The sequence below is a fragment of the Cuculus canorus genome, chromosome 31, assembly GCF_017976375.1.
Source record: "Cuculus canorus isolate bCucCan1 chromosome 31, bCucCan1.pri, whole genome shotgun sequence".
Lineage (NCBI taxonomy): Eukaryota > Metazoa > Chordata > Aves > Cuculiformes > Cuculidae > Cuculus > Cuculus canorus.
This window is the reverse complement of record NC_071431.1, coordinates 1,181,526-1,193,469: the sequence shown is the minus strand read 5'-3', so window position 1 is coordinate 1,193,469 and position 11,944 is coordinate 1,181,526. Positions and strand designations below refer to the sequence as shown.

The 11,944-nt window shown below is 63.1% G+C and overlaps 1 protein-coding gene across 2 annotated transcripts; it reads right to left on the bottom strand.

The window, feature by feature from the left end:
* Positions 1 to 2,391: 2,391 nt before the first annotated feature.
* Positions 2,392 to 11,629, bottom strand: SLC39A7 (solute carrier family 39 member 7). Of its 2 annotated transcripts, XM_054052015.1 has the most exons (9): positions 11,517 to 11,629; positions 9,671 to 9,842; positions 9,260 to 9,616; positions 9,012 to 9,180; positions 8,841 to 8,918; positions 7,628 to 7,744; positions 6,501 to 6,584; positions 4,586 to 4,782; positions 2,392 to 2,656 (listed from the first exon to the last, which is right to left on the bottom strand). In XM_054052015.1, the coding sequence occupies exons 2-9, from the start codon at positions 9,812 to 9,814 to the stop codon at positions 2,405 to 2,407; spliced, it is 1,398 nt and encodes a 465-aa protein (XP_053907990.1). In that variant the 5' UTR covers positions 9,815 to 9,842; positions 11,517 to 11,629; the 3' UTR covers positions 2,392 to 2,404. The 2 variants fall into 2 exon arrangements, with proteins under 2 accessions (XP_053907990.1, XP_053907989.1); XM_054052014.1 differs by having other exon boundaries at positions 9,260 to 9,842.
* Between the last annotated feature and the right edge of the window lie 315 nt (positions 11,630 to 11,944).

Genomic DNA, 11,944 nt, shown 5'->3' with positions numbered 1-11,944 from the left:
TGATCCCAAACTGGGGGTCCCCATGACCCCAAACTGGGATCCCCTGTGTCCCAAACTGGGATCCCCCGTGTCCCCAAACTGGGGGTCCCCATCATCCCAAACTGGGGATCCCCATGACCCCAAACTGGGGGTCCTGAGGTCCCCATGTCCCCAAACTAGGGCTCCCCATGACCCCAAACTGGGGGTCCCCATCATCCCAAACTGGGGGTCCCTGTGTCCCCAAACTGGGGGTCCTGAGGTCCCCAAACTGGGGGTCCCCATGACCCCAAACTGGGGGTCCCCTTGATCCCAAACTGGGGGTCCCCAATCTCCCCAAACTGGGGGTCCCCACGACCCCAAACTGGGGGTCCCCTTGATCCCAAACTGGGGATCCCCATGTCCCCAAACTGGGGGTCCTGTCTGTCCCCAAACTGGGGGTCCTCTTGATCCCAAACTGGGATCCCCATGTCCCCAAACTGGGGGTCCCCATCATCCCAAACTGGGGGTCCCTATGACCCCAAACTGGGGGTCCCCTCTGTCCCCAAACTGGGGATCTCCATCATCCCAAACTGGGGGTCCCCACGTCCCCAAACTGGGGGTCCCCGTGTCCCCAAACTGGGATCCCCCGTGTCCCCAAACTGGAGATCCCCATCATCCCAAACTGGGGGTCCCCTTGATCCCAAACTGGGGGTCCCCATGACCCCAAACTGGGATCCCCTGTGTCCCAAACTGGGATCCCCCGTGTCCCCAAACTGGGGGTCCCCATGATCCCAAACTGAGGGTCCCCGTGTCCCCAAACTGGGGGTCCCCTCTGTCCCCAAACTGGGGGTCCCCATCATCCCAAACTGTGGGTCCCCTCTGTCCCCAAACTGAGGGTCCCCATGACCCTAAACTGGGATCCCCTGTGTCCCCAAACTGGGGGTCCCCATGACCCCAAACTGGGGGTCCCCATCATCCCAAACTGGGGGTCCCTGTGTCCCCAAGCTGGGGGTCCCATCTGTCCCCAAACTGGGGCTCCCCATGACCCCAAACTGGGGGTCCCCAATCTCCCCAAACTGCGGGTCCCCATGACCCCAAACTGGGGGTCCTGAGGTCCCCTCTGTCCCCAAACTGAGGGTCCCCGTGTCCCCAAACTGGGGGTCCCCTCTGTCCCCAAACTGGGGATCCCCATAACCCCAAACTGGGGGTCCCCAATCTCCCCAAACTGGGGGTCCCATCTGTCCCCAAACTGGGGCTCCCCATGACCCCAAACTGGGATCCCCCGTGTCCCCAAACTGGGGACCCCCATCATCCCAAACTGGGGGTCCCCATCATCCCAAACTGTGGGTCCCCACGTCCCCAAACTGGGGGTCCCCATCATCCCAAACTGGGGGTCCCCTTGATCCCAAACTGAGGGTCCCCATCATCCCAAACTGGGGGTCCCCAATCTCCCCAAACTGTGGGTCCCCACGTCCCCAAACTGGGGGTCCCCAATCTCCCCAAACTGGGGGTCCCCATGACCCCAAACTGGGGGTCCCCACGTCCCCAAACTGGGGGTCCCCTTGATCCCAAACTGGGGGTCCCCATGACCCCAAACTGGGGGTCCTGAGGTCCCCACGTCCCCAAACTGGGGATCCCCATGACCCCAAACTGGGGGTCCTGAGGCCCCCAATCTCCCCAAACTGGGGGTCCCCGTGTCCCCAAACTGAGGGTCCCCATCATCCCAAACTGGGGCTCCCCATGACCCCAAACTGGGATCCCCCGTGTCCCCAAACTGGGGGTCCTGAGGTCCCCAATCTCCCCAAACTGGGGGTCCCCGTGTCCCCAAACTGGGGGTCCCATCTGTCCCCAAATTGGGGCTCCCCATGACCCCAAACTGGGATCCCCCGTGTCCCCAAACTGGGGACCCCCATCATCCCAAACTGGGGGTCCCCATGACCCCAAACTGGGGGTCCTGAGGTCCCCAATCTCCCCAAACTGGGGGTCCCCATGACCCCAAACTGGGGGTCCCCATCACCCCAAACTGGGGGTCCTGAGGTCCCCGTGTCCCCAAACTGGGGGTCCCGAAGTCCTCATGACCCCAAACTGGGGGTCCTGAAGTCCCCAAACTGGGGATCCCCACGTCCCCAAACTGGGGGTTCCCATCATCCCAAACTGGGGGTCCTGAGGTCCCTAAACTGTGGGTCCCCACGTCCCCAAACTGGGGGTCCCCATGATCCCAAACTGGGGGTCCCCATGACCCCAAACTGGGGGTCCCCAATCTCCCCAAACTGTGGGTCCCCACGTCCCCAAACTGGGGGTCCCCAATCTCCCCAAACTGGGGGTCCCCACGTCCCCAAACTGGGGGTCCCCTTGATCCCAAACTGGGATCCCCCGTGTCCCCAAACTGGGGTGGGGTCCTCCTCCTCCCTCCCCCCCCCTTCCCACCCCCCCAGTCCCTCGGTGGCTACTCCAGGTGGGCGATGGCTACCATCATGGCCAGCCCGGCTAGCAGGGCCAGCAGGCGGCGAGCGGCGTGGCCGGGACCGGCGTCGCGGAGGACTTCGGGAATCACGGAAACGGCGGCCACGTAAACGAATCCACCGGCCGTGAAGGGCAGAACTCGCCGCGTGGCTACCGAACCGATCCCTTCGGCTACCAAAGAGCAACAAGCGCCGGCCACCGCCCCCAGAGCCGTCACCAGCTGCAGCCGCATGGCCTGCGGGGAAACGGCCTTACTGGGAGCACTGGGAGGCGATGGGAGGGGGAACGGGGAGGTGGTGGCCATGTGGGCTACTGGGGGCACTGGGGACGTGGTGGCCACTGGGGGCACTGGGGACGTGGTGGCCACTGGGGGTGCTGGGGGTACTGGGGACGTGGTGGCCACTGGGGGTGCTGGGGGTACTGGGGACGTGGTGGCCACTGGGGTTACTGGGAGGCGATGGGAGGGGAAACGGGGAGGTGGTGGCCATGTGGGCTACTGGGGACACTGGGGACGTGGTGGCCACTGGGGCTACTGGTGGCTACTGGGGCTACTGGGAGCACTGGGGACGTGGTGGCCACTGGGAGCACTGGGGACATGGTGGCTACTGGGGCTACTGGGGACACGGTGGCCACTGGGGCTACTGGGGGTACTGGGAGCACTGGGGATGTGGTAGCCACTGGGGCTACTGGGGGTACTGGGGATGTGGTGGCCACTGGGGCTACTGGGAGCACTGGTGGCTGCTGGGGCTACTGGGAGCACTGGGGACGTGGTGGCCACTGGGGTTACTGGGGGCACTGGGGATGTGGTGGCCACTGGGGCTACTGGGGGCACTGGGGAGATGGTGGCCACTGGGGCTACTGGGAGCACTGGGGAGATGGTGGCCACTGGGGCTACTGGGAGTACTGGGGACACGGTGGCCACTGGGGCTACTGTGGCTACTGGGAGCACTGGGGACACGGTGGCCACTGGGGCTACTGGTGGCCACTGGGGCTACTGGGGGTAGTGGGGATGTGGTGGCCACTGGGGCCACTGGGGACATGGTGGCCACTGGGGCCACTGGGGCTACTGGGGGCACTGGGGACGTGGTAGCCACTGTGGCTACTGTGGCTACTGGGGGCTACTGGTGGCCACTGGGGCTACTGAAGGCACTGGGGACATGGTGGCCACTGGGAGTACTGGGGTTACTGGGGACATGGTGGCCATTGGGGCCACTGTGGCTACTGGCAGCACTGGGGACATGGTGGCCACTGGGGCTACTGGGGCCACTGGGGGCTACTGGGGCTACTGGGGAGCACTGGGGACGTGGTGGCCACTGGGGGTACTGGGGACACTGGGGATGTGGTGGCTACTGGGGCTACTGGGGAATACTGGGGAACACTGGCACATACTGGGAGACACTGAGGGATATGAGGGGACACTGGGGACACTGGGAATACTGGGAACACTGGTGGTATAAGCAGATATATGGGTGGATACTGGTGGCTACTGGTGCATACTGGTGGCTACAGGGGCATACTGGTGGCTACTGGTGGGTGCTGAGAGCTACTGGGGGATGCTGGTGGCACTGGGAATACTGGGAACACTGGTACCATAGGTGGATATATGGGTGGATACTGGTGGTTACTGGTGCAAACTGGGGGATACTGGGGGCTACTGGGGCATACTGGTGGCTACAGGGGCATACTGGTGGCTACTGGTGGGTGCTGGGGGATGCTGGTGGCACTGGGAATACTGGGAATACTGGGAACACTGGTGGCATAGGTGGATATATGGATGGATACTGGTGGCTACTGGTGCATACTGGGGGAAACTGGTGGCTACAGGGGCATACTGGTGGCTACTGGTGGGTGCTGGGGGATACTGGGGGATGCTGGTGGCACTGGGGACACTGGGAATACTGGGAACACTGGTGGTATAAGTGGATATATGGGTGGATACTGGTGGTTACTGATGCAAACTGGGGGCTACTGGGGCATACTGGTGGCTACTGGTGGGTGCTGGTGGCTACTGGTGGGTGGTGGGGTATACTGGGGGATGGTTGGGGCCACTGGGAATACTGGGAACACTGGGAATACTGGTGGCATAGGGAGCTCTGGGTCTCTCGGGAGGGTAATGGTGGCTACTGGTGCGTACTGGTTCTTACTGGTTTGTACTGGTGCTCACCTGGCGCTTGGAGCAGCCGGCCTGGACCAAGATGGCGAAGTCCCCGATCTCGTGGGGCAGTTCGTGGAGGAGGACGGTCACGGCTGTCACCGTCCCCAACGCCGGTCCGGCAGCAAACGCCGCCCCCAACGCCAATCCGTCCGTGAAGTTGTGCGCCGCGTCCGCCACCACGTTCAGGACCCCCGAAACCCCCAACGCTGGGGACACCCGCGTCACCAAGGGGTCCCCAGTGTCACCAAGGGGTCCCCCGGGTCACCTCCAGCTCCACAGTGTCACCCACGGGGTCCCCGTTGAGCCCCAATGTCCCCAACGTCACCCAACGGAGATCCATCGTCAACCCCAAGTTGACCATTGTCCAATCAGGAGACGCAACGATGGGGACAACGATGTCACCAAGGGGTCCCCAGTGCCACCCAGGGGTCCCCCGGGTCACCTCCAGCTCCACAGTGTCACCCACGAGGTCCCCGTTGAGCCCCAATGTCCCCAACGTCACCCAACGGAGACCCATCGTCAACCCCAAGTTGACCATTGTCCAATCAGGAGACGCAATGATGGGGACAACGATGTCACCCATGGGTCCCCAGTGTCACCCAGAGGTCCCCCGGGTCACCTCCAGCTCCACAGTGTCACCCATGGGGTCCCCATTGAGCCCCAATGTCCCCAACGTCACCCAACGGAGACCCATCGTCAACCCCAAGTTGACCATTGTCAACCCCAAAGTCCCCATTATCCAACCAGGACCCCCAACAATGGGGACAACAATGTCACCAAGGGGTCCCCAGTGTCACCCAGGGGTCCCCCGGGTCACCTCCAGGTCCACAGTGTCTCCCACGGGGTCCGCGTTGAGCCCCAATGTCCCCAACGTCACCCAACGGAGACCCTTCATCAACCCCAAGTTGACCATTGTCCAATCAGGAGACGTAACGATGGGGACAACGATGTCACCAAGGGGTCCCCAGTGTCACCCAGGGGTCCCCCGGGTCACCTCCAGCTCCACAGTGTCACCCACGGGGTCCCCGTTGAGCCCCAATGTCCCCAACGTCACCCAACGGAGACCCATCGTCAACACCAAGTTGACCATTGTCCAACCAGGAGACCCAATGATGGGGACAACGATGTCACCAAGGGGTCCCCAGTGTCACCCAGGGGTCCCCCAGGTCACCTCCAGGTCCACAGTGTCACCCACGGGGTCCCCATTGAGCCCCAATGTCCCCAACGTCACCCAACGGAGACCCTTCGTCAACCCCAAGTTGACCATTGTCCAATCAGGAGATGCAACGATGGGGACAACGATGTCACCAAAGGGTCACCAAAGGGTCCCCAGTGCCACCCAGGGGTCCCCCGTGTCACCTCCAGCTCCACAGTGTCACCCACGAGGTCCCCATTGAGCCCTTAATGTCCCCAACGTCACCCAACGGAGACCCATCGTCAACACCAAGTTGACCATTGTCCAATCAGGAGATGCAACGATGGGGACAACGATGTCACCAAGGGGTCCCCAGTGTCACCCAGGGGTCCCCCAGGTCACCTCCAGGTCCACAGTGTCCCCCACGGGGTCCCCGTTGAGCCCCAATGTCCCCAACGTCACCCAACGGAGACCCATCGTCAACCCCAAGTTGATCATTGTCCAATCAGGAGACGCAACGATGGGGACAACGATGTCACCAAGGAGTCCCCAGTGTCACCCATGGGTCCCCAGTGTCACCAAGGGGTCCCCCGGGTCACCTCCAGCTCCACAGTGTCACCCACGGGCTCCCCGTTGAGCCCCAATGTCCCCAACGTCACCCAGCGGAGACCCATCGTCAACCCCAAGTTGACCGTTGTCACCCCCAGGGATGGGGACACCGATGTCCCCACAGGTCCCCAGTGCCACCCACGGGTCGGCGGTGTCACCGATGGGTCCCTGTCCCCGTACCCGGCTCGGGGGGGGTCCCCCGTCCCTTCTTGCGCTGCCCCCCCTTGTCCTCGCTCTCGCTCGAGCTGCTCCTGCCCTTCGCTCCTGGGGACATTGGGGACAACGAGGGGACAACGGGGGGGGGGGGGGGGGGGAGTCAGGGCTCACCTCACCCCCCTCAGTGTCCCCTTTGTCCCCAGTGTCCCCATCACCCCCACTGTCCCCATTGTCCCCCCATTGTCCCCATTGCTCCCATTGTCCCCATCGCCCCCCACTGTCCCCTTTGTCCCCATCACCCCCTTTGTCCCCCATTGTCCCCATTGCTCCCATCGTCCCCATCGCCCCCATTGTCCCCTTTATCCCCATCACCCCCCATTGTCCCCATCACCTCCCACTGTCCCCTTTGTCCCTATTGTCCCCTTTGTCCCCATCGCCCCCATTGTCCCCATCACCTCCCACTGTCCCTTTTGTCCCTATTATCCCCATTGTCCCCATCACCCCCACTGTCCCCATTGCCCCCACTGTCCCCTTTGTCCCCATTGCCCCCACTGTCCCCATCGCCCCCCATTGTCCCCTTTATCCCCATCACCCCCACTGTCCCCTTTGTCCCCATCGCCCCCATTGTCCCCTTTGTCCCCATTGTCCCCTTTATCTCCATCGCCCCCCATTGTCCCCTTTGTCCCCATCACCCCCACTGTCCCCTTTGTCCCCATCGCCCCCACTGTCCCCATCACCCCCATTGTCCCCATCACCCCCACAGTCCCCTTTGTCCCCATCGTCCCCATTGTCCCCTTTGTCCCCATCACCCCCACTGTCCCCATCACCCCCCACTGTCCCCATTGTCCCCATCACCCCCCACTGTCCCCATTGTCCCCATCGCCCCCCATTGTCCCCTTTATCCCCATTGCCCCCATTGTCCCCTTTGTCCCCATCGCCCCCACTGCCCCCTTTGTCCCCATCGCCTCCCACTGTCCCCTTTGTCCCCATCGCCCCCACTGTCCCCATTGTCCCCATCACCCCCACTGTCCCCATCGCCCCCACTGTCCCCATTGTCCCCATCACCCCCACTGTCCCCATCGCCCCCACTGTCCCCATCGCCCCCACTGTCCCCATCGTCCCCGTCGCCCCCCCCCGCTGTCCCCTCTCACCGTGGCTGTGCCCGTGTCCCCCCTTGAGGTGACGCACGGCCATCTCCAGCGCCAGGAAGGTGACAATCCCGGCCAGGACCCACGTCCCCACCGCCAACGTCCTCGCGTGCTCCTCACCTGGGGACAAGGGACACCCGCAGTTCCCCCCCCGCCCCGGGCCCTGTCCCCCCCCCAGGGTCCCTGTCCCCATGGGGTCCCTCTTGTCCCCCCCCCTTCATTGTCCCCATCACCCCATAATGTCCCCATTGTCCCCATCGACCTCATTGTCCCCATCACCCCCTATTGTCCCCTTTGTCCCCATCACCCCCAGTGTCCCCATCACCCCCACTGCCCCCTGTGTCCCCATTGCTCCCCAAGTGTCCCCATCACCCCCCAAGTGTCCCCATCACCCCTTTTGTCCCCATCACCCCCTCAGTGTCCCCATTGCCCCCCATTACCCCCTATTGTCCCCATTGTCCCCATCGCCCCCATTGTCCCCATCATCCCTCATTGTCCCCATCGTCTCCATTGCTCCCAATGTCCCCTCACCCCCCACTGTCCCCATTGCCCCCCACTGTCCCCATAGTCCCCCCATTGTCCCCATTGTCCCCATCGCCCCCACTGTCCCCATCATCCCCATCGCCCCCATTGTCCCCATCGTCCCCCATTGCCCCCACCGCCCCCATCGTCCCCACTGTCCCCATCGCCCCCAATGTCCCCATTGCCCCCCATTGTCCCCATCGCCCCCATTGTCCCCATCGCCCTCCCCCATTGTCCCCATCACCCTCATTGTCCCCATTGTCCCCATCGCCCCCATTGTCCCCATTGTCCCCATCACCCCCACTGTCCCCATCACCCCCATTGTCCCCATCGCCCCTCATTGTCCCCATCGCCCCTCATTGTCCCCATCGCCCCCACTGTCCCCATCGCCCCCATTGTCCCCTTTGCCCCCATTGTCCCCATCGCCCCCATTGTCCCCATCGCCCCCATTGTCCCCATTGCCCCTCATTGTCCCCATCGCCCCCACTGTCCCCATCACCCCCACTGTCCCCATCACCCCCATTGTCCCCATCGCCCCCATCGTCCCCACTGTCCCCATCGCCCCCATTGTCCCCATCACCCCCACTGTCCCCATCGCCCCCATCGCCCCCATTGTCCCCATCGCCCCCATTGTCCCCATCACCCCCACCGCCCCCATTGTCCCCATCGCCCTCATTGTCCCCATCGCCCCCACCATGCGAGTGTCCATGACCTCCTCCTTCCTCCCGGTGGCCACTTCCGCCCTCCTGGTGGCCCCCATCGCCGTGGGGCGCTACGAGAAGACAAAGACAAACCCCGTCGGCCATCGTCATCGTCCCCGATGACGTCCCCGAAGACGGCGAAGGAGGGGGACAGGGCCACCAACCCAAAGCGTGAGGGATGAGATGGAGGAAGGCGTCACCCAACAGAGCTCCGGCCGCGAAGCTGAGGAGCAACTTGAGGAGCGCCTGATGCCGCGGAGCGTTGGATTCCACCGGGATGAGGAAGAGCACGAGGTACGGCGCCGCGCTGATCACCGCCGTGGCCGCCAGCGTCTGCGGGGACAACGCCGGCGCTCAGCCGATGGCCCCCCGGAACCCCCTTCCCCGGAGCTGAGAACGAGGAGGAACTCACGTGCAACCACAGCGTCAACGTGTCCGTGCGCGGAGGAGAAGGAGACGGGCGGGGAAGGTCGCGGTGGCCATGGGGGAGGTCGTGGTGGCCATGGTGGAGGTCGTGGTGGCCATGGGGAAGGTCTTCGTGGGAGTGGCCATGGTGGAGGTCTTCATGGGAGTGGCCATGGTGGGCGTCCTTGTGCGAATGGCCATGGTGGAGGTCTTCATGGCCATGGTAGAGGTCTTGATGGCCATGGTAGAGGTCTTGGTGGCCATGGTAGAGGTCCTTGTGCGAGTGGCCATGGTGAAAGTCCTCATGGGAGTGGCCATGGTGGGCGTCCTTGTGTGAATGGCCATGGTGGAGGTCTTCATGGCCACGGTAGAGGTCCTCGTGCGAGTGGCCGTGATGGAGATCCTCGTGCAAGTGGCCGTGGTAGAGGTCCTCATGAGCGTGGTGGCCATGGTGAAGGTCCTGGTGGCCATGGTGGAGGTCCTCTTGGGCGGCCCGGGGCGCGGGCAGCAGGCAGAGCGCCAGCACGACGGCGATGGCAGCGCCGCCTGTCCTCACCGCCATCGCACCGGGGACGGGTCACCAAGGGATCCTACCATAGAGAGGAAGGGATGAGGGACCAGAGCGGCCCCGAGGGCTCCTGGGGTCGGGGAGGGGGAAAAGGAATCAGAGAGACGGAGACCAGAGAGGAGCCTCAGAGGTGCCACAGAGTGGGGAGATGGTGGCTAGAGCGGCCCTACCATGGAGACAGAGGAGATAGAGCGGTCCTACCACGGAGCTAGAGGGGACAGAGTGGCCCTACATGGAAATAGAGGGGATAGAGTGGCCCTACCATGGAGATAGAGGAGATAGAGTGGCCCTACCATTGAGATAGAGGGAATAGAGTGGCCCTACCATTGAGATAGAGGGAATAGAGTGGCCCTACCACCGAAACAGAGGGGATAGAGCGGCCCTACCATGGAGATAGAGAGGATAGTGTGGCTCTACCATAGAGATAGAGGGAATAGAGTGGCCCTACCATTGAGATAGAAGGGATAGAGTGGCCCTACCATGTAGATAGAGAGGATAGAGTGGCTCTACCATGGAGATAGAAGGGATAGAGTGGCCCTACCATTGAGATAGAAGGGATAGAGTGGCCCTACACCGAGATAGAGGGGATAGAGTAGCCCTACCATGGAGATACAGGAGATAGAGCGGTCCTACCACGGAGCTAGAGGGGACAGAGTGGCCCTACATGGAAATAGAGGGGATAGAGTGGCCCTGCCATGGAGATAAGAGGTGATAGAGCGGCCCTACCATGGAGATAGAGGTGATAGAGCGGCCCTACCACCGAGATAGAGGGGATAGAGCGGCCCTACCATGTAGATAGAGAGGATAGAGTGGCTCTACCATAGAGATAGAGGGGATAGAGTGACCCTACCACCGAGACAGAGGGGATAGAGTGGCCCTACCATGTAGATAGAAAGGATAGAGTGGCTCTACCATGGAGACAGAGGGGATAGAGCGGCCCCAAACAGCCCTACCACAGAGAGGAAGGGAGAGCAACCAGAGGAGCCCCAGTGGTGCAAATCATAGAGACAGAAACCAGAGTGGAGCCTCAGAGGTGCCGCAGAGTGGGGAGAGGGGGTCTGGAGCGGCTCTACCATAGAGATAGAGGGGATAGAGCAGCCCTACCATAGAGATAGAGAGGGTAGAGTGGCCACGAGCAGCCCTATCATAGAGAGGAAGGGATGAGGGTCCAGAGAGGCCCCAAGGGCTCCTTGGGGGGGAACCAGAGAGAGAGAGACCAGTGAGGAGCCTCAGAGGTGCTACAGAGTAGGGAGATAGTGGCTAGAGCGGCCCGACCATGGAGATAGAGGGGATAGAGCGGCCCCAAGCAGCCCTACCATAGAGAGGACGGGATGAGTGACCAGAGCGGCCCCCCAGCACCACAGAGATGGAGAGAAGCAGCCAGAGCGCCCCCACTCCCTTCAATACTACAGACAAAAAGGGCTGAGAAGCCCCCCAAGCACCACAGAGACGGTCCAGACGAGGGTCCAGAGCGCCCCCACACCCCAGGCACCATCGAGACGGGCCTGGCGCGGCCAGATCGTCCCCGTTCCCCCCTCCAGCACCATAAAGAGGAAGGGGCGAGGGTCCAGAGCGCCCCCCACCCCCACAGAGCAGCGGGGCCATAGAGAGCAGAGCCCTGAGGGGGGTAGAGCGGCCGCGTCCCGCAGTGGGAGCCGCTCTGGCCGCGTCTCGGTACCCCGGGGGGGGGTCTCACCGTGCGCCCGCTCCGCTCCCGCCGCTTCGGCCCCGACGTGGCAGCGCCCGCCCCGAAAATCGCGCGAGATCTCGGCGGAAGCGGGAGAGCGGAAGTGGGTGAAGGTGCCGGCGCCATCTTGGAAGCGGGCAGGTTAAGGGCAGGACGGAAGAAGCGCGGGCGGAAGTGGCTGAAGGCGCCGCCGCCATCTTGGATTGGGGCACGTTGAGGGCAAGAGAAGATGCGCGGGCGAAAAGTGACTGAAGGCGCCGTCGTTGTATTGGAATCGGGCACGTTAAGGGCAAGAGAAGAGGCGCGGGCGGGAAGTGGCTGAAGGAGGCGCCGTTCTGTTGGGATCGGACACCTTAAGGCAAAGGGCCGGAGCGCGGGCGGAAAAGGCTGAAGGCGCCGCCGCCATATTTGGTTGGGGCAAGTTGAGGGTAAGCGCG